Source organism: Carcharodon carcharias, chromosome 7 (assembly GCF_017639515.1).
Source record: "Carcharodon carcharias isolate sCarCar2 chromosome 7, sCarCar2.pri, whole genome shotgun sequence".
NCBI classification, from domain to species: Eukaryota; Metazoa; Chordata; class Chondrichthyes; order Lamniformes; family Lamnidae; genus Carcharodon; species Carcharodon carcharias.
In genome coordinates this window covers 115,928,246-115,951,247 of record NC_054473.1, presented here as the reverse complement: position 1 = coordinate 115,951,247, position 23,002 = coordinate 115,928,246, and the positions used below count along the sequence as shown (strand labels likewise).

Here is a 23,002-nt window from a genome sequence, read left to right as displayed (position 1 = left end):
GAGAGAGGGCTGGATACTGTCTTGTTAGAGTTGGTCATTGCCTGGCACTTGTGTTATGTGCATGTTCCTTGCCACTTGTCAGCCCAAGCCTGAATGTTGTCCAAGACTTGCTGCATATGGGCATGGACTGCTTCAGTATCTGAGGAGTCTCAAATGGTGCTGAATATTGTGCAATTGTCAGTGAACATCCCTGCTTCTGATCTTATGATGGAGGGAAGGTCATTGAAGCAGCTGAAGATGGTTGGGGCTAGGAAACTACCCTGAGGATGTCTTTCAGTGATTTCCTGGGAATGAGATGATGGACCTCCAACAACCACAACCATCTTCCTTTGTGCTAGGAATGGCTCTGACCTTTGGAGAGCTTTCCCCCTGATTCCGATTGACTCCATCCCTGAAGCCACACTCAATCAAATGCTGCCTTGAAGTCAAGGGCAGTCACTCCTCACCTCTGTCCACGTTTCGACCAAGACCGTTATAAGCCCAGGAGCTAAGTGGCCCTGGCAAAACCCAAATTGAGTGTCAGTGAGCAGATTATTGCTTAGTAAGTGCTACTTGATAGCACTGTCGACGACCCCTTCCATCACTTTGCTGATAAGAGTAGGCTACTGGGGCGGTAACTGATCGGGTTGGATTTGTCCTGCTTTGTGTACAATTTTCCACATTGCCAGGTAGATGCTAGTGTTGGCTCTGTACCAGGCCACCTTGGCTGGGGCGCAGCTAGTTCTGAAGCACACATCTTCATTACTATTGCTGGGAAGTTGTCAAGACCCAAAGCCTTTGTGGTATCCAGTGCTTTCAGCATTTGGTTGACATGGAGTGAATTGAATTGGCTGAATACTGCCATCTGTGATGCTGGGGACCTCGAGAGGAGGCCAAGCTGGATCATCCACTGTTTAATCTGGTGGTGTGAATCCATTTATATTTGTCCAAACAAGTGGAATTGTATATTTGGCTTAACCACAATCTTAAATTTAAAGTAATTAAAGCCCACCTTATCTTCTAACAGACCAACATTCTTTGGTTAAACTTACTTATGTAAATAAATGAGAACTGTAGAACTGCTGAACAATTGTTTCCAGTCTTATGGAAGATACTGCCCTGTGGCTTGCCAGTGCACACTTTCTCCCCATGCCAATTTTTCTCTGGCTTCCCGTATAGCTCCAACCTGTTCTTTCTCTCTTTTTGCTCTCCAGGCTTAATTTCATTACTCGAGATGCAAAGTTTTTTTATCTCGCCTCTCTGCTGAATTCTTGCTTCTCCCCATTATATACTGCTACACTCTTATGTGATGTTTAATTCACCTTTGCCTTTCCAGTGACTTCCTACGTAATAGGTGACTTGAAGTAATTGGCTGTAAGTACTTTGCACCACCCTGAGGATATGAAAGTTGCTTTATAGATGCAAGTTTGTTTTGCAGTTGAAATTATTTTTTTGTGGTGCTCTGCTTTGAAAGAAATTCTTAAAAATTGAGCACCAATGTTTTTTTCTTTCTTTTGCTCTCCCCCCCCCCACCCCTTTTTATATAGATGCATTTTGTTCATTGTAACACTTTTTTTATTTTAGCACTGGTTGCAGCATACCCTGTGGCCATTTATTTCACAGACAATTAATCTTGCAAGCATAAAATCAAGGCATGAAGGGAGTAGGCAATGAACAAAATATAAATATGCACAGCAAAAAATACACTTGGGAAGGAGATGGTAGTGAGAATCTACTTTCAGCAATCACTTTGTCTTGTTTAGTCAATTAAAAGTTGAGCCTAGCTTTCGCACAGGTAATACTTGGATTATCTGATGCTTGTGAATTTATTTAGCAATCTGACGCTGTTAATATAGCATTACTTGTCACTATGTATTACACGTTCACCCTGCTTTTAAAAAAAAAGTTACTAAATGTGGCTTTTGTGTGATATATTAACTTGGGGGCCCCTCTGCTCCTTCAGGTGGATGTAAGAGCAGAGGAGCTCCCCTGGTTGCCTACCCAAAATTTATATTTCAACAATGATTGCTAAAGTAGAATACTGGTTACTTAGCTCATTTTTTGATTCCTTGTGCACTAATTGGCTGCAGCATTTCCCTATATTACAACTTGCTATGCTTTAGTACTTCATTGGTTCTAAGTCTCTGTCCTGAGGATACAAAATACAAGTTCTTTTCTTTACATATCTCTATCCCTCTCTCCGAACCAGAAAGGGTTAAAGGGGAGCACAGAATCTCAAGAGAACACTATTCACGGCAGTGATGCTACTTCAAATTTTGAGCACAGTGAAAAGTATGAAGACGTTCTCCGGATTACTGAAGGTGAAGGTACGAACACTACATTTGTTATCACTTAATCGTCAGCTAGCAAGCTCCTTTACCAATTGTTCGATCCATTCTTGCTGCTTTCTTCTGCTCTTTCTTGCATGAGATTGGTTTCTACCATTTGAGGCGTCTGCATCCTACTGCCATGTACTACTACAATCAAGCTACAAACTGATATTTCACTTAATTAAACCTCTCATTCACTTTTTTGCGCCTCATCTCAATGTCCTGACGTTTGTATTGGTGTTGGGAAGGTGATTAAAGATAAAGGACCCAAGTCTTCTGGTTGCAGTGTTTTCATGCACAAGGTTCAGTTTCTTCCACCATTTTTGAATTTCTATAGGAATGAAGCTGGGCATTCAAATCTTTATTCTTCCTCCTTACTTCACTTCAAGTTCCAGTATAGAAATGTTTGCAGTTTTGGTCTATCACTATGAATTGTTTGGATGTACATCTGTCAAAGTAGAGATATGTGATGGATGACTTGTTGGTTTCAATAATTTAATATATTGTTTTAATATATTTTTGCAATTTTACATTTCCTGCACCGTACTATGATGGAAGGTGCTGACAGGTGTATTCAGTGATGTGTAACCCTTATAAAATATGTTCATCCCAAATTAGGTGATTGCAAGGGAGAATCGCCTATGGATTGGTCTACTCCTCTCAGGAAGGTTACTTTTGCATTAGAACCACAAACCATTCCATCGCCAGAGTATGTAGAAACTGAAAGCGATGAGAATGAGAAGTGCATCTCTGAGATGGGTATGAAAATTTTGTCGTGGCCCCTTGATTATCAAGATACAAATTTATTTCTATAACTTTTAAATGCTGATTCATATTCGGGAATGGGAAGAAAACTTGTCCCTCTTTTTGTATACTTTGCAAATGGGAGCTGTAATGAGTTCTCATGGACTGCCCCTCAGATGTCACCTTGTAGTGGGAAGGGAAGGGAAAGCAGAATGGTTCCTCCCTTCTGGCTCATGGTGGAGCAGCATTGACTGGTGTAAGGGGTGAGAGTGGAAGTGAACAAATTTGATTTTATGAAGCAAACAAAGTATAGTCCTTTTTTAGTATGTAGTGCAGCATGTGCAGTCTGTCTGTTCATTGAGTATAATCCTACTCCAGAAATACATTATAGATTAAGTAGTTTGAGTCCAGTAAAAGGTGTTAATTGAAGCTTTAGGAATCAAGTGGCCCATAATTTATACTGGCAAATTCCCACCATTGTTCCTTCCAGAACATTATTTCGCCACTCTGGAATGCCAATGCTCTTTTTTTTTAAAAAATGTTTTTAAATAGGGAAGATATTTAAGCACCGGCCTGTAACTTTAATATGTTGGGTATTTCATAAAGGTGAGCTCTTTCGCCTAATGAACCATCTGTTAGGGTAATGTGTCAAGGAGCCTTATTAAACAAGAAGAGCCCAGATTGATGCTGTGCTGACTGGCACAGCAATTAGGCTTATTAGCCTGTGAATGGTCAGAAGGCAATTTTCCAGATTCTGAATTCTACCCAGAGGCCTCATGAATGTACGTATGCTCTGCTTAAATCTGGCTTGATTAATCTCCTATAGTCAAATAGACTGCTGTTAATTTGCTGATTTGAAAAAGACTGGGCTAGAAGCTGCCATCATTGCACATGTCTTCGTTTAACTAATTTTTCTGCTGTAAAAGAAAAGTGATCTAAGTTTTACTTATTTTAAAATAGCTTTCTAGTTTTGCAATAAAGTGAAAAGAAACAGCTAGTCTTATCTATGACATTTTTGAAGTCTACTCCTGTTGTACATGCTTGCTTAAATGGGGTCTTGTTTCATTGTTGCTTTCTATTTCAAAACTAGAGTCAAGCTCTCAGGAAGACCTGAACCACCCTGAAATAATTGATAAGCTGTTTGAAGGTATACTTTACTCAGACAGCATGGATGAAGAAATTGAACCTCAGGCTAAAGAGCAAATGATGACAGAATTGAAAAAATCCAATGCTGAAGAACAAAGTGATGAGGTGAAGCCTGATGCTGAGGCGGAGCCGAAAAATTCAAAAGCTGATGAGCAGGCAGAGTTGAGCAATTCTAATGCTGAAGAACAAAGTGATGAGGTGAAGTCTGAAGCTGAGGCAGAGCCGAAAAAATCGAGAGCTGAAGAGCAGGCGGAGTTGAAAAAATCCAGAGCTGAAGAAAAGCATGATATAAAGTCTGAAGTAGAGGCAGAAGATCAAAAAGATGATGATGAGCTGATGTTGCCCAGTATCTCGATGTTGTCTCCGCTTGCCAAGTCTATCAAGTTGGATGGTGCAGCTCCTTTAGTGAGTGTACTCTATTAATTTTCAAAGGTGGTTATTTTTTCCAACCATCAAAGTTGTAGGCGAGTTAATAATTCTACTCAATATGTCACTTATCTAACACATGCATCACCCTAGCAGTGTCTGTTTGCACCTGATTCCATGAAATCACAACTAAAAGATGAGGGCTGAAGTATGCCTTTAAGAACTGTACATCCAGCTGGTGCCTCAATTGGAGACCCTCAGCCATTGACTCATGGCCTCCTGTGCTCTACAAACCATCGTTAGCCAAATATTAACACTTGGGTTTTATTGCTTTAAAGCAGTGCAGATTTTTGTTCCCACTGTCTCCCTTAGGGTGGGCTGAGGTGTGGGAGTAGTATTTCCATAAAACTCATTACATCTGTCGCCTCAGTCTCAATATTCTAGCCCTGAGCCATGTCATTGTGTATGTGACCTAAAATGATTATACTTAATGAGCAATGTGTCAAAAATCTTATCACATTTGGGATGAGCTTCTAAAGTTCAGCAATTGCATAATTTCTGGCATTTTTAGTTCAAAGAAAACTGAGCTTCACATGAAACAGGGCCAACACCAAATAAAATAGAATGTGTATTTTAAGCTCAAGGGCAAAGTGGGCAAAGACATGGTGGTTGACAATGTCATCTAGTGATGGAATAAAGGTTGAGGGGAGCAGATTGTTAAAGCGGGCACTAGGGCAGAGCTTATCTAATATAGCTTGGCAACAATTTGTGGAAATTAGACTTGCTGATGAACTATCAGGCTGCTATAGTAAATGTATTCACTAACTGACCATTGATCCTGTTAGTTGAGACCCTATATTCCATAGTCATTGAATCTAAACTGCTATTTAATATGTATTTTACAGGCTATGGGTCTAGTGTTTGTAAGTGGCTTGGGATACTTGATTGTAACATGCCTCAAAGTTTTTTTTTCCCTCTGTATTTTGCAGACTGCAGTACTCTCATCACTAAACAACAGCCTAACTGAATCCTGTTGTTCTCCCTACTCTTCGCTTGAACTGAATGCTTCTGGGCAGAACCAAGATCGAGTTGGAAATCTTTCGCCAGTAGTTGAAAGTACACCATTCTACAGGTAATATACCTCCATGGGCATTGTATAAAGTTGCATCTTGATGCACAGCAATTTCAAAAATTTGAATCCTTACCAAACCAGTTTGTGCAATGCTTCCTGTTTTTTTTTAAAAGAGGATTTCTGGAAATAATGTCTTGACCTTGCTGATATCTGTTTGACAGTTTTAATGGACTGATCAGTACATCCTTTTTAAAACCAAGTTTGGGCCTTACTTAGCTATTTACAGAGCCATTGGTCTTGCAAAAGAGCAGGGGTAGGTCCTTCAGCCCTTTTTTTAGCCTGTTCTGCCATTCAGTGCAATGGTGGCTGGTCTATATCTCCATGCCATCTGCCTTAGTTCCATATCATTGAATACTCTTGATGAGTAAATATTCTATTTCTCAAGACTTCAAATTATGGACGGAACTAGCATGTTCCTTTCATAGGAGAATTTCGTACTACTCCGACCCTTTGTGAGAAGAAGGGTCTCCTAACTTTGGGATGGCATGGCTTTGATTTTTAAGGCTATATCTTCACATCTTAGGCTCCCCCACCAGTGGGAAAAATTTCTTTATCCTATCAATTTTCAATCAAACCACCTCTGAACCATCTGCAAGCCAGGGAATAAAAATCTAGTTTGTGATCTTTCATCTAATGTGTGGAGTCATGGTAGTGGAGGGGTGGGGTGGTGGTTGAGACTAAAGAAGAACAACATATTTTCATCAAAGGTCCCTATGTCTGAATTTTAACAATTTTTTAAAAAGGCAAGGTGGAGCAGACTCGAGGATCCAAATTGCCTACTCCTATTTCATATGTTTAACTATCGCAGTGCTGATAACATTCCGGTAAATCTGCACTGCAAACCTTTCAAGGTCAGTATATTCTTTTCTAAGGTGCAGAGTCCAGCCATGTGTGCACTATTCCTGATGTGGTCCAACAATTACTTTATATGGCTGCAGCAAAACTTGCTCCTTTTTTTATATTCTAGCCTTTTAGTCATGACGGCTAAAATTCCATTTACCTTTTTTGACTTTTTGTATCTGACTGCATTTTAGGTCATTGCATACACCCCAAGCCTCTTTGGATGTGCATTGTTTTAAGGTTTCCACTATTTAAATAACAGTCAGATCTATCTGTTTTGGGTCAAAAATGGATGACTTTAGGTATACTTGTGTTGAAATACACATGCCACAGCTTTTGTCTATTCACTTAAGCTTTTACTATTTCCTTGTAATTTTATGGTCTCGCCTCCCTACACAACTTGCTATGCAGTAATCTTTGTTATTGGCAAACTTGGATAAATGGCTCTCTATTGTGTTATCTCATCATTAGTAAATATAGTGACTAGTTGAGACCGGGGCACAGTAGTTACTTCCGTTCATTATGAACATGCTACTGTCTTCTACCCAACCGGGTCAAAAATTTGCCTTAATTACATGAGCATTAAGATTTCATACGAAACATACCTTCTGAAAGGCCGTATAAATTGCATCCATAGACATTCCCCTGTCTACTACTTCAGTTAATTCCACAAAAAATTTAATTGGATTTGTTGGGCATGACCTACCCTTTACAAATCCATGTTGGTGCTCTCAACTCAGCTCAAATATCTCCAAGTGCTTAGTCACTGACCTTCAATTATAAATCCCAATTATTTCTCCCCAATAGATGTTAGACTAGCAGTTATATTTTCCAGTATTTTCTCCATCACCTTAAATAATGAAGTTATATTTTTGAAAATTTCCATTCTGTTGGAGCAATTCCTGAATTGAGGGCTTTGAAGGTTATGGCATTTTGTAACTTTCTCACCAACATCTTTTAAAGCCCTGGAGTGGAAACCATTCTTCCCTGGCATTTGTCCACCTTGAGTGCCATTATTTTTATTCTAATAATTTTCTTGCTTGCGCTCACTTTCATGAGTTGCAATCTTAAATGCATTATTAATTTCATTGGAATATTGGGTGCATTATCTTCCTGTACTGTGAAGAGTAACACGATTATTCATGCCAAATATTTCTTTTCATTTATTATCCATTTCTGCTTTTATTACAAAACAAAAACAGAATTACCTGGAAAAACTCAGCAGGTCTGACAGCATCCGACAGTTCTGTCGAAGGGTCATGAGGACTCGAAATGTCAACTCTTTTCTTCTCCGCTGATGCTGCCTGACCTGCTGAGTTTTTCCAGGTAATTCTGTTTTTGTTTTGGATTTCCAGCATCCGCAGTTTTTTGTTTTTATCTCTGCTTTTATTATCTGTCTCCGCTTTTAAAGAGTTCGTATTACCCTTGATTACCTTTTCGTTGATAATTTTATTTGTAAAACTTGTTAATCTTGATACCATCTAGTATTTTGGTATTCCTTTCTGTAGCCCACGCTATCCCTTTTTGTCTTTTTGCTATTCTTTATATTTGTCCCAGTTGCCTGAATTTGCACTTTACGTTGCACTTTTATATGCTTTTCTTTTAGCTTTGTTACCTCATCTATTTTGTCAGTAATGACCTTTTGGTAGAGCTCTTGCCACTTTTGGTGTCTATGTTCTTTCTCAATTAAATCAAATTCTACTAATAATTTGTAGTTCTATCTGAAGTTTCAACCAGTTTGCTGACATCGGGGTCTCTTTCGTCCTTTTAAAATGAACCATATCAAAATAGAGAACCTTTTATAGAATCTCAATTGTTATGGTGTTGAAGGTGGCCATTCAGCCCATTGTGTCTGCACCAGCTCTCTAAGCATTTTAACTTAGTGCTAATCTTCTGCCTTTTCTCAGTAACCCTGCACATTGTTTCTATTTAAATAATCATCTAATGCCCTCTTGAATGCCTCAATTGAACCTGCCTCCGCCACACTTCCAGGCAGTGCATTCCAAACCCTAACTACTTGCTGTGTGAAAAAGTTTTTTCTTGCCCTGCATTTGCTGCTTTTGCAAAGCACTTTAAAACTGCGCCCTCTAGTTCTCGATCCATTACAAACGGGAACAGTTTCTCCCTATTTACTATGTCCAGACCCCTCATGATTTTGAAAACTTCTATCAAGCCTCTTCTCCATCTTCTGCTTTCCAATGAAAACAGTCCCAACTTCTCCAATCTTTCCTCATAACTGATGTGTCTCATCCCTGGGACCATTCTCATAAACCACCTCTTCACTCTCTCCAATGTGTTCACATCCTTCCTATAGTGTGGTGCCCAGAACTGTACACAATACTCCAACTGAGGTTTAACCAGTGTCTTATATAAGTTTATCATAACCTCCCTTATCTTGTACTCTATGCCCCTATTAATGATGCCTGGAACACTGCTTTAGAAACAGCTCTCTGTACCTGTCCTGCAACCTTTAATGACTTATGTACATACACACCCAGGTCTCTCTGCTCCTGCACACCCAGAATAGTATCCTTTAATTTATACTGTCTTTCCATGTCCTTTGTACCAAAGTGTAACACTTCACACTTCTCTGCCTTGAACTTCATCTGCCACATTTCTGCCCACTTCACCAATGTGCCAATGTCCTTTTGAAGTTCTACACCATCCTCCTCAGTGTACAATTCTCCCAAGTCATCCGCAAACTTTGAAATTGCTCCCTGCACACTAAAATCTAGATCATTTGTATATATCAGGAAAAGCAAGCGTACCAATACCAACCCCTGGGGAACTCCACAACAAATCATCTTCCAGCCTGAAAAATACCCATTAACCATTACTGTTTCCTATCCCTCAATTTTGTAATGGCATTGCTACCGTCCCTTTTATTCCATGACCCATAACTTTCCCCTCAAGTCTGTCATGTGGCACTGTATTGAATGCCTTTTTGGAAGCCCACATGGGCCTCATCAACTATCTCCGTTACCTCTTCAGAAAAACTCCAAGTTAGTTAGACATGATTTTCCTTTAATAAATTCATGTTGACTCTGCCAAATCAATCCATATTTTTCCATGTGACTAACTTTATCCTGAATAATTGTTTCTAGAAGTTTCCCCATCACCAAAGTTAAACTGACTATTCTGTAATTGCTGGGCTTATCCTTACAACCGTTTTTGAACAAGGGCATAATGTTTGCAATTCTCCAGTCCTCCGGCTCCTCCCCCGAATCCAGGGAACATTGAAAGATTGTCAGTGCCTCTGCAGTTTCCGCTGTCACTTCCTTCAATGTTCTTGGATGCATCTCCTCTGGTCCCAGTGCCTTATCAACTTTAAGTACTGACAGCTTATCCAATACCACTACTTTATCAATTGTAAACCCTTCTAGTGACTGAGTTTCCCCCTCTGTCACCATGGTCTGGTAGCACCTGCCTCATTGATAAAGACAGTTGCAAAGTATTCATTTAACACCTCAGCCATGCCTCTTATCTCTGTGTAAATCCCTTTTTTGGTCCTTAATCTGACCTATTCCTCCTTTTATCACCTTTTTACTACTGGTGTGCTTATACTTTGGGATTGCCTTTTAAGTTAGCTCCCAGTCTTTTTTTCAAAATCCCTCTTTGTTTCTCATATTTGCTTTTTCACATCCTTTCTGAACCCTCTGCATTCGGCTTGGTTCTCAATTGTATTTGCTGTGCTTGTTTCTCATTTTTGAAATCTTAACATTGAATTTTCAAACCAGGTGCTTCTGGTGGAGGGAGAGAGAAGAAACTCAATTTTACAATTAAACTTCTTCCAACCTCTATCTGCCAACTGTCATAACCAGTCTCCTGAAGTTGCTTCACAGCTAACCACTCAACCTATTTTAATGTAATCCTTTTAATTAACTTAAAGTACTGTCAAGGAGACAGACTTGATAAAATTATCATATGCTTTTGAAAATCCACTGAGTAAATCTTCTGCATTTACTTCGTTGACAAACTTTTTTACTTGAATGCTTTCAAATTAACTTTATACAATTTTTTTTAATTGTGCTGGTTGACTTTGACCATGTCTTTAACAGGGTAATCGCTTTGGTTTACTTGTTGCTCCTGGAAGCTTACCTGATAAGCTGACTTATCTGTAGTTACCTTGTTTATCCCTTTTTGAACAGATGCATTACTTTAGTAACTCTCCAATCTTCTGGCACAACCTTATGCACTAGTCTGCTTGAAAGATTCTGGTCCAAGCCTCTGCTGTTTCCTCTGATTTCTCGCATTCTAGGTACATGCCATTGTGATCCAGGGCCTTTCCCACTTTGAACCAAAGCTGTAGACATATTCTTTAAAAAGTTATACACAAATATATTTGTGCTTTCAGTGCATAAGTTGAAGCACTGAAACATTCCAACTGAGTCAGTTTCCCCTCTTCTCTCTCCAGTATTGATTTGTATAGAACTCAACGTCGCAGTGCTCGGTTGCGAGACAAGAAAAATGTAGAAACCAAAAAAGTTATAACTCCAAGAGCAACAGAAAGTTCTTGGTTGACAACACAGCAAATGACCACCAAAGAGAAAATAAAGGTATGGGATAATCTGTTGTTTAAAATTTTCTTTTCCTGGGGTTGTGAAGAATGTAGGAAAAATTACAACAGTGCTTTAAAAATAATGTTTTTCTTGCTGACTTGATTTTTGCAGCTATTTTCAAGTTTTACTTACCTTTGATATTTCCTTATTTTTAAAGCAAAAATATTGGAAACCCAAAGAAAGCACTTTTTTTAAAAATTTCAAACATCCCTAAATTCAATCACCAATGTCCTAAATAAGGCACTTGAATGGTAATCAGTTGGGCCGTGTCTTGCTGGAGCAGGACATCTTGTGGGGTATGCCAATAGTTCGAATTTCCTGCACCAATCAACACACTTGTAACTTGCTGAAACTTCAAGGGCAATGTGGCTTGGCCTAAATAGCCAAGTGGTTATGGTACTGGGTTTGTAACCCCAAGATCAGGAGTTCAAATCTCACAATGGCAAACTATGAAACAATGTAACTTCATCTGAAACAGATGGAAACATGTTTACTCAAAAGAGTATCAAGAGTTTAAGGGCAATGGGGTACTTGGAACCTTGAACAACTGTGAATCTCCTTAACCAATGAGATTTAAGGATTGAGAAAGAAGCAACAAAGCATCAGAGAATTCAAGTCAGAAGAAAGTGAATTAGAGTTAAATTGAGTACAAAGGGAGACAAAAATTGGACTGAGGAAAAGAGACCAAAAGGAAAAGAAAAATTAAATATTTTAAATTTCTAACAGTTTGCTACCAAAAAAAGAGACTGTACTGTTTAAATTGCTCCTTTGTAGGTCAGGGAGACTGATTTAACATTGTATTAATAATTATCATATCCTTTAAAAGGGTAACTCTTTTGAGTACAAACACGTTTCCATCTGTTCCTATTCAGGTGAAGTTACATTGTTTCATAGTTTGCCATTGTGAGATTTGAACTCTTGATAATCTTTTGAACAGTGTAACTCTTTCGAGTACAAACCCATTTCCATCTGTTCCTATTCAGATGAAGTTACATTGTTTCATAGTTTTGCCATTGTGAGATTTGAACTCTTAATCTTAGGGTTACAAACCCAGTACCATAACCACTTGGCTATTTAGGCCACTTGCACTAATTACAGGACTAACTTTGTGAGTTTAATGGGCAATTAATGTGCTAGTTTAACAAGTTGCTAACAAAATTAAAGGTAAGAAACCATTTGTGTGAAACAGCAGGTGCAAAATTTATTTCCTTTTCCCCCTCCTCCCAGGTACTTAATGATGAGATTATCAGGTTGAACAGCATCATGCATCAGGCAAGCCAGGCACTAAACTGCTGTACAGATGAAGAGCATGGTAAAGGCTCAAGAGAAGAAGCAGAAGCAGAACGTCACCTACTTATTGCTTGTGAGTAACATGGGAATAACAGGAAACCAAAACTTGCAGAGGTGTGCTGATGTCGGAAGGTGGAACTGTTCCATACTGTGGAACAAACCAAAATTGGAAGCACTAGTGATATGCAATACCTGCAGTAATAAGTTTCTACCTGTTCATAGCTGAACTCAAGCCAATCACTCCCATTATGGTGCACACTTTTATATTGTTACAAATATTTTGGAATTGATTACATCAATGTACCCACTACCAACATGAGTTGCATTACAGAAAATCAAGCATTTTTTTGATTCTTACATGGGATGTGGACATCACTGGCAAGGCCAACATTTGTTGCCCATCCTGAATTTCCCTTGAAGGTAGTGGTGAGCTGATTTTTTTGAGTTGGTGCAGGTATATTCACAGTGCTGCTAAGAAGGGATTTTGATCCAGTGACTGAAAGAATGGCAATTTATAGCTCCAAGCCCCCCACAATCCTGAGTTGGAGGTGAGCTTGCAGGTCGTCCCATGTATCTGATATCCTTATCCTCCTAGGTGGTTGAGGTTACAGGTTTGGAAGGTGCTGTTGCAGATGCCTTTGAATTACTGCAGTGCATGGTCTATACAGTACACACTGCTGCCACTGTCGGTGGTGGACAGAGTGAATGTTTAAAATAACGAATGGGGTTCTGATCAAGTGGAATACTTTTTTTCTTGACGCTGTTGAGCTTCTTGGGAGGTAGTGGAGCTGCACTCACCCAGGCAAGTAGAGAATAATCTATTACACTGCTGATGTGTGCTTTGTAGATGATGATCAGGCTTTGGGAGTCAGGAGGTGAGTTATTCGCCACAGAATTCCAAGTCTCTGAACTACTCTTGTAGCCACGGTATTTATATGGCTAGTCCAGTTCTGTTCCTGGTCAATGGTGACCCTTGGGATGTTGGTGGGGGACTCAATGATGACAGTGCTGTTCACGATCAAGGGGAGGTGGTTAGATTCTCTTGTTGAAATGGTCATTGGCTAGCACTTGTATGGCACGCATGTTATTTGCTGCTCATGGTTGATGGATCATCTACTCAGCACTTCTGGTTGAAGATAGTTGAAAATGCTTCAGCCTTGCCTTTTGCTCTGATGAGCTGGGATTCCCTCATCATCTCATCATTGAGGATGGGGATATTGGTGGAGCAGTGTCCTCCGGTTCGTTGTTTAATTTTCCAACACCATTCACAACTGGATGTGGCAGGACTGCTGAGTTTAGATCTGATCCATTGGTTGTGAGATTGCTTAGCTCTGACTGTTGAATGCTGTTTGGCATGCTAGTGTTCCTGTGTTGCAGCTTTGCCAGGTTGAAAGCTGATTATTCTGTATGCCTGGCACTTCTCTGTTCAAGTATATAACTAAGCTCTGCAATTAGGAAATGCATTTGGAAACTAATGCACTAAGTAAACATGCTTCTTTAAATTCACATGCTTGTTTTAAAATCCCTCCATGGCCTTGTCTTTCTTCCCTCAGTCCTACAGTCCTCTGATATCTCTGTGCTTTCCCAATTCTAGCCCCATGCATGTCTCCTAATTTTTTTTTTAATCGCCTCACCATGGGTAGCTGAAGGCACAATTGCTAAGGTCCTTAGCCCTGAAATTCCCTCCCTGAACCTCTGGCTCTGATCCTCCAAGAGGGTCCTTTAAACCACCCTCTTTTTGATCACACTTCTGCCCAAATATCACCTTTAACGTGCCTCCATCTCAAATTTTGTTTGAGAATGTTCCTTTGAAGCACCTGCATGATTTTACCATATTAAAGATACTATATAAATGAAAGTTGCTGTTAATGACTATATATTGAGTATGGCTTTAAAAAAAAGGCATGCTGTCTAAGCTTTTTGTCTTGCACTCCAGGACAAATTTCAAGATTATCAATAGTAAAGGGAACAATAATTTATACTGCATGAGAAGAGGGTGCTGATTGGTAGAGGCATTGTCATGGAAAATCCAGCAGGAACAGTTAACTTCCAAGCTATTCAAATTCAAACCAGGCAGGTCGGCTGTAGGCAAGGAATTATCTTGGGGAATGGATCAAGGGACGGCTGTCCCCCGAGCTTTTATTTAGGTGAAAAAGGTGCAATGCAAGGACATGTTCCTTCTGTCTGCAAAGGACAGGGCCCTCTGTGTGAATATGTGGCTTCTAGCATGTGTAAGTGAGTCATACTGTGAGCCTGACTAATGATCTTAAATTGGCTTTCTGTGTAGTCGTTGGCACATCTAATGTTAGACACCAAATTTTGTTTTGCAAGCATGGGCTGGCTGAGTACGGTCAGTATTTTGCCTGTTGCGAAGAGACAAAGGTACGTGTGTTTGATACAATCGCCAGTTGTTGACCTACATACTTGGCATCTCACTGGCACTGAACTTCATATACCACAATTGTGTGGTAGGCAGAAGGTCTTTTTGATGGCAGCATCCTGTTAGTGGAGAATACCACTCATATTGCTACTGCATAGTAGTAGTGTGAAGTGGCTAGCTTCATCTGTTGCTCAAATTTTTGACACTTGCCAAACAACTCTGATTATGCAAAGAATTACACTGAAAACCAGTTTAAGATTGTCAGCCAGGCTTGCAACATGACTCACTTACACATGTTAGAAGCCACGCATATTCTCTCACAGGGCACTGTCCTTTCGTATACAGGAGTGTGTCCACACATGGCACCTTTTTCAACTAACTCCTGGGTTGCAGCCATTTCCCGGTTCAGTGCTCAAGGCATTGCCCAATCAGTTGACCTGCCTGGTTTGGACTTGAACAATAGCTTGGCAGTTAACTGTTCCCTGCTGCATTCCCCATGGTAATGCCTGTACCAATCAGTCTGCTTGCCAACCAATGAACACTCTTCTCATGCAGTATAGATTGTTGTTCTTTCTACTGTTGGTAATCTTGCGATCTGTCCTGATGAGTGCAAGCTGAAAAACTTAAACAACATGTCTCTATTTTTCAGCAATACTCTAGTTCTGTACAACCGAATGACAATACATTATGGTTAAAAGTGTAATGATAAGCAGAATTAGTAGAATGCCATAGTTAAGCAGAAATTTGCATTAGTAGTTATCAACATGTTTTGTCCTTTTCATTTTTAAAGCTGAGAAGCGTACTGCTTTGCTGACAGAGTTGAAAAAGCTGAAAGGAGAGGGCAATGCAGTGTCCTTGGGAGAAACAACTCGGCTGACAAATGGGCTTGAGCCGTGTCGAGGCACTATCTCCATCTCTGATCTTCGCCTTCCTTTGAAAGCTGAATTTGTATGTTCGGCCCTACATAAACAAGGTAGGGAAGCACAAAGGTAGGGACAGACAATCAGTGTGAAGAACACATTGCTGAGGCCTTTGCTTAGTGTGCTGGTTCTTGGTTGTGTACGAAGCAGCAGTGTTTTATTGCTTAATAGCCAGAACCGGTGTGACACACAACATCACAACTGTCCTTCAAATATATTGTTGTATAATGAAATCTTTGACCTAATGTTCTTAGCCTGTTTATTCGTGTCATTGATCCTGCTTTGAATAGTATTCACTCTGCAGTCAAATGCTGTGATATTAAGCTTCTATTTCTATCCAACTTTTGTGTCCAGACAGTGTTGAGGAGCACCTAGCCTGCACCAACATCTGCTGTTCTGAATAATCAAGAACTACTGTCCTTTTACCACTGCAGTGACTCCTTAGTCTTAACTCTCAGAAACTCAAAACTGGAGCATTGTATATGTGACTGGAACCTCACCAAAAAGTGGGGTGTATTTTGCACAAACACTTGTGCCACAATTTTTTATATGCACTTGTGCTGAAAAACTTAGCCTGATGGCTTTTTGAATCTTCAATATTTTTATCCAGTCTTAAACTCTTGACCACAGCTCCAGTAAATGAGTTGTCCAAAGAATCTATCTAAACTTAGGGTGAAATTTGATTTTTAAATGCTCCCTTTGGACTTAAATGCAACATATTACCCCTCTCTTACCATAAACTTAATAGTTTGACTTTTGAAATGCAACTTCCCACTTGCTAATTCACAACTGCATTTAATGTGCTGTTCTCTTTTTTTTTAAAAAAACTGTTGTTTTCCAATTATGGCCTGAGCTTTTCTGAATTTTGTTTTGACCTGAGAAGTTGATTTCACCTCAATTTTTAAACTTCAATTCAGGGGAAAAATACATTGCATTAGATCCAACGTTTCACTTTATACATTAATGATCTAGATGAAGGAACTGACGGCATTTTGGCTAAGTTTGCAGATGATACAAAGATAGGTGGAGGGACAGGTAGTATTGAGGAGACAGGGAGGCTGCAGAGGATTTAGACAGGTTAGGAGAATGGGCAAAGAAGTGGCAGATGGGGAACAACGTGGAGAAGTGTGAGTTCATGCACTTTGGTAGGAAGAAGAGGCATAGACTATTTTCTAAATGGGGAGAGACTTCAGAAATCTGGAGTGCAAAGGGACTTGGAAGTCCTAGTCCAGGATTCTCTTAAGGTTAACTTGCAGGTTGAGTCGGTAGTTAGGAAGGCAAATGCAATGTTGGCATTTATTTTGAGAGGACTAGAATATAAAAGCAGGGATTTGCTGCTGAGGCTTACAAGGCTCTGGTCAGACCACATTTAGAATATTGTGACCTATTTTGGGCCCTGTATCTCAGGAAGGATGTTCTGACCCTGGAGAGGGTCCAGAGGAGGTTCACAAGAATAATCCCAGGAATGAAAGGCTTAACATATGAGGAATGTTTGAGGTCTGGGTCTATACTCGATGGAGTTTAGAAGGATGAGAGGGGATCTGATTGAAACTTACAGAATACTGAAAGGCCTGGATAGAGTGGACGTGGGGAAGATGTTTCCATTAGTAGGAGAGACTAGGACCCGAGGGCACAGCCTCAGAGTAAAGGGAAGACCTTTTAGAATAGAGATGAGAAACTTCTTTAGCCAGAGAGTGGTGAATCTATGGAATTCATTGCCACAGAAGGCTGTGGAGGCCAGGTCATTGAGTGTACTTAAGACTGAGATAGGTTCTTGATTGGTATGGGGATCAAAGGTTATGGGGAGAAGGTGAGAGAATGGGGTTGAGAAACTAATCAGCCACGATTGAATGGCAGAGCAGACTCGATGGGCCGAATGGCCTAATTTCTGCTTCTATGTCTTATGGTCTTATTACCAGGAATGAAAAAATGTGTGTAGAGATACTTCCCAGTCAGTTGTGAGTCTACCTTAAATTTATGCTTATATTAAGAAATACACAAACTCTACATTTAAAGCTGTTAAATTTACTTCAATAAGCAGAGCTTTAGTTACGTTTAACAGCTGAGCATAGAAATTGCAACACAGAATACAACCCATTTGCTGCTACTATTATTTACCTTCCATGTGATAGTTCTAATCTCATTTACTGGCCCTCCTTGTCCTTTTTATCTGTTTTCCTTCATGCCTTTCCTCCCTCTTATCTCCACCTATCTATCTATCTTGAATGATGACAAGTTTCTGCCTCAACCTGAAAACCTGGAAATGAATGCCTACAGCCTCCCAATCCTCCGGAGAAGTTTCTGTTTTAACTATTTCCTTTCAATTTTGCATCTGTGAGCCCCTCATACTGGATTCCTCAACCACAGGAACTTCTTTGCTTCCATCCACCCTGTCCCATTCCTTCATAATTTACATCATTTCTAGTATCTCAGAATCTATTTTCTAATGATGTGGTTGAGAGGGGGTGGGTAACACCCCAGTGAATCTATGGACCACTTCTAAACCCTCAATATCCTAGTCATATACATTATGTTCGCTGCATCTCCCTTTCTCCCATGCTATGTTATGAAGCTGAGTGGTCAAACACGATCATCCCTTTTGAAATTAGTGGTAGCTATTTCTGACTCCTTATCTCTATCAAGAGATTTAGTAATTTTATCTGAGTCTCCATAACAGCAAGACTAAACTAGCCTGTAATTAACTTGAATTAACTTTGTCTTACTAAAACGATTGTTATAGTTATGACCAGTCCTCTGGCCTAAATCCCCACTTGATAAGAGTAAGTTTGTTTCATGATTTATTAATGCAGATGATTTTTGATGCTTCATTTGGCCAGTAAGTTCTGTTGGGCTGCATGAGCTCTTTTCTGTTTTGTGGTCATTTTCTATTAATGTTATACCAGCTTCTATTTTTTAAACTTGGTTAGTCTGGGGATGAAAGTAAATCCTTGCAAGCAATTGACTTCCCCTAGTAGTTATGGGTGAGTCAAGTAAACTGGAATTATCATTTGAAAAAAACAGTTTGCCTTCTCGAAGAGGAGAGGGACTATATTGTGAGAACGTTGAGCTGATTTTAAATTGTCTCACCCTGGCTGAAAGTGGAACTTTTAATGATGTGGCAGTTTGTGTAAACCCTGCCTTTAGCTGGTTCTTTGATTTCATTTGAGGTTGTAAAATGTGCTTGAACTTTGTAAAATCTCTGGCAATGAGTTCTAATCATAACTTCATTTAGCTGGTATCTTGCTACAACTACTAACATTTGTTTGGTGCCTTTAATATAACAAAGCTTTGTGGCATTTATTGCAATTGTGACATTTTACAAATGTTAATGTTTTGAATGCTTATCAGATACCAGTGTTCTTTCACAATCATGTTTTTAAGTGTTTCCTTTCTTCAAGATATACAAAATACTTTTTATTAAATATTGAATGCAGCATTTGAAATAGGATAAAAAGTCTATAGCTCATGGTTTCAGCAAGTAAAATAAGCTTTAAACTAGAGAACAAGAGCAATGGGTTAGGTTTGCACCTGCACTAATTTACAATCCCACACAGCCAGAAGATGCTGCAGTAGAGTGTACTTTCCCGATTGGAGCTGAGAGCAGAGGGATTTTGGAACTGGATAACTGAACTCATTGCCTGATGCTGACATCTCTCTCAGTTGATCAATATTTTAGGAAAAAAAATGCCAGAAAGGATGTCTTCATACAAACAATATCTGGAATACGCCATCAAACCATATTTGAGAGATGCAGGCACTGGAACGTTCAACACTGTTGGATGCAAAACTGAGAAAATGTTAGAGGAAATTTGGGTCAAATGGTCTTATTTTCACTTTTTTTTTTCTTGTTTTCTTCAGGAAAACCCAGTCATTATTTCTTACTGATGATCCGATACGGTCCACATAACATTGTGGCGACTTCACTAGCAACAGCAGAAGATGCTCAGCATGGTGATACCATTACTTTCCCAACCATCATCACGCTGTGAGTCTTCTCTTCTAAACTATTGCTTCTGAATTAATTTTAAAATACAGAAAAAGTTAATCAGTGACAGTTGTTAAACTATTAAAGTAACGTTGCAGTTATTTGAACAAAGTGCTTTCTAGATGAAGATACCTGGAGTGATTTTGTACAATCCTTCGGAGGAGGCTATTCAACCCATCATGCCTGTCAGTTTAACTGGAGCTATTTTGTTCTGAATCCTTTTTCAATCTTCCTTTCCCAAAAATTATCCAATTTCATTTGAAGTGATATTGCCCCTGCCTAAATTTGCTGCTTTTAGAAAAGAATGATCCTAAAAACGTTCTTTAGAAACAACCTTCTTTTGCCATCCCACTATATTTTCTAATTAATATATCTCAGTTGTAACAGGCTAACCTACCAATGGAAAGTCTTTCATTATTCACCCTCTTAAAACCTCTTCTTCCCTGAATCTTGGAGTTGGGGTAGCCCATATATTTTCAATGCTTCACAACTACAGCTTGTTTGGTTTAATTTTTTGCAATACTTTGTTTTGCTGTATCTTTTCCATGGCTTTAATACCTTCCCTACAATAGAGTGCACAGAACTATGCCTAATACACCAATTATGACCCATCTAATATCCTTTTCTAATTGAAATTGCTTCCTTTTCACCTCTGGTATAAAACCCAGAGTCCCATTTGCCTTCATATCCTTTTCAACCTATGTATCTACAAGAGAGGAAGAAATAAATGCCTCCCCAGCTTGAAAATTCATTGCATGACACCAGTGTTGAAGGGATTCTGTGACCAGATGCCTGGTGCACCTGATCAGTTTGCCTCCAAACCACAGGCAGTGGTACACTAGGCAAAATAAAATAACCTGAATTCTAAATATGTCACTAAATATGTTGTAATTTCTAGGCGCGATATTCATTACAAATTTGAAATTGATTTGGAGGTGTACAGCCTGGTAAGCAAACTTATCTTCAACTTTCATTTCCCATGTTGTTTTCAAAACTATTCCTTCATGTTTACAGCAAATTGAATCTTTTTCTCTCCCTGTAGGCTCATGCTGCAAATGTAGCCACCTCTGAGAAGCGGAGAGTGTCAAGATCCAAGGTGATTTCTTAATGTGCTTTTTAGGATGTAATTTGATCTAACCTGGAAAATGCACTTGATTTGATTTCCTTTATAATGCTGTACGCTTGATTCTCTCTTGCACTACCACTTAGAATTGAGAGCTCAAATTTGGGGCTGAAAGGTGCATATTATAATCATAGCACTCTAGTGTTGCTCTTAAGCCTTTAAATTATACTGACATTTTGTATGATTTATACTCCTATACTTAACTAAAGGTAGACTTTTTTTTCTTTAAAATGCACAATCTGAATCTGGATTTTTTTAATTTAAGCATCTTTGATAGTCTTTCACTAAATGGAGTATTGCATAACCTGAAGCACCTAAAATGCTGTCTGACCTGAGAGCTGAAACTAGGTCAACAGCCTCAGTAAGAATAGGCAAATGCAAAAATATGTATGTTTGTATAGAATGGTACAGCACCGAAGTAGACCATTTGCCCCATTGTCTCTGTGCTGACTTTGAAAGACCAAAAGTCCCACTCCCCTCCCCTCTCCCTATTGCCCTGTAATTTTTTTTTACTTTTGAAAGCAAGTAATAATTCTGCTTCCACCATTCTTTCAGCCAGTGCGTTCCAGATCATAGCTCACTTGAATGAAATAAATTCTTCTCATTCCCATCTGGCTCTTTTGTTAGTTATCTGAAATCCGAGCTTTCTGGTACTGACCTGCCTGCTAGTGGAAATAGTTTCTCTTTACTTACTTCCTTAAAACCCCCCTCCTATCAGATGATCTGGTAGAGTTCCTGACCCCACAAGTTTGAACATTCAGCGTATCACGTAGCTTGCAGACCAAGCTCCAGGGTTGTGTTTAGGAATAGCAGATATAAAGTTCAAACAGTCCAAAAGGTTAGTATGCAGGTACAGCAGGTAATTAGAAAAGTTATTAGAATGTTATTTATTGTGAGGGGAATTGATTACAAAAGTAGGGCGGTTATGCTTCAGTTGTACAGGGCATTGGTGAGATTACATCTGGAGTATTGTGTACAGTACTGGTCTCCTTATTTAAAGATATAAATGTGTTAGAAACAGTTCAGAGAAGGTTTACTAAACTAATACCAGGAATGGGCAGGTTGCCTTGTGAGGAAAGGCTGGACAGGTTAGGCTTGTATCCACTGGAATTTAGAGTACAAGGTGACTTGATTGAAACCTTTTAAGATCCTATGGGGTGGAGAGGATGTTTCCTCTTGTGGGAGAGTCTAGAGCTAGCGGTCACTGTTTAAAAATCAGGGGTTGCTCATTTAAAACAGGTGAGGAGAAATTTTGAGAGCTGAGTCTTTGGAACTCTCTTCCTCAAAAGATGGTGGAAGCAGAGTCTTTGAATATTTTCAAGGCAGAGCTAGATAGATTCTTGATTAACAAGGGGGTGAAATATTATCGGGGGTAGGCAGGAATGTGGGGTTGAGGTTACATTCAGATCAGCCATGATCTTGTTGAATGGCGGAGCAGGTTTGAGGGGCCAAGTAGCATACTCCTAATTCGTATGTTTGTATGTTTTGGCCAATTTTAAGTTAATAATGGTGGTTGCAAAATGTTGTACAAGAGGTTCACAGTTTATACACTGTTGCTTACCCAGGAGCTGACTGAGAAATTGCAGCACTGTAAACATGCTTGATTCCATACACAAGTGCTGTCCTGCCAGGTGGTGCAGTGTCTATGCTTAAAGGCAGCTGCTGTTATTCTGGGACTTGATTATATTGTTCCACCCTTTTTTTAATAATAAAAATCCCCTACATTTTTAATGGACATCATTAAAAACTTGTTTTAATGGTCTACCTCCCTAGGGACATTATCTCCAAAAATACCTTTTTCTCTTATTGTAGAGCCTATGAACTGTATTTTGGAGGAGTGTACATGTTGGCAGATTGACACAAATTGCAGCAGAATTGAATAATGCCACATGCAATTTCAGTTCTGTGGTGGCATATGAAGTCTTGCAAACTTGCTGAGGCTTTTATATACCCTGAATCAGGAGCATACCAAAAGCTCTTAAACAAGTACTGCTACTGACTTTAATATACTGATCAGCAATGATTGCCTTCCTGTATTTGTACTGGGTATACTGTCTCCTCTAAAATTGTTACTCCATCTCCAGCCTGTCTCCTGTACTTTGTGTAATTCTGTCTTAAATTAATATCTCTTTCATGGAGAAGACAAAATACCACAATGAAAACATCTAATGGTTGTGCTTTGCACAACAGTCTCCTATCTGGGTTAAG

The 23,002-nt window shown here is 39.4% G+C and overlaps 1 protein-coding gene across 4 annotated transcripts in view; it reads left to right on the top strand.

Moving 5' to 3' along the window:
- The window catches only part of LOC121279966 (anillin-like), a 73,754-nt gene that overhangs the window by 38,477 nt on the left and 12,275 nt on the right, over positions 1-23,002 (top strand). For 3 of the 4 annotated variants that reach the window (XM_041191587.1, XM_041191588.1, XM_041191586.1), the window contains exons 8-17: positions 2,189-2,306; positions 2,928-3,068; positions 4,144-4,604; positions 5,555-5,697; positions 10,952-11,093; positions 12,324-12,459; positions 15,557-15,739; positions 19,545-19,671; positions 20,570-20,618; positions 20,714-20,767. In XM_041191587.1, coding sequence (XP_041047521.1) covers positions 2,189-2,306; positions 2,928-3,068; positions 4,144-4,604; positions 5,555-5,697; positions 10,952-11,093; positions 12,324-12,459; positions 15,557-15,739; positions 19,545-19,671; positions 20,570-20,618; positions 20,714-20,767 — 1,554 coding nt within the window. The remainder of the gene's footprint in view (positions 1-2,188; positions 2,307-2,927; positions 3,069-4,143; positions 4,605-5,554; positions 5,698-10,951; positions 11,094-12,323; positions 12,460-15,556; positions 15,740-19,544; positions 19,672-20,569; positions 20,619-20,713; positions 20,768-23,002) is intronic. The other variant, XM_041191589.1, reaches the window with a different exon arrangement.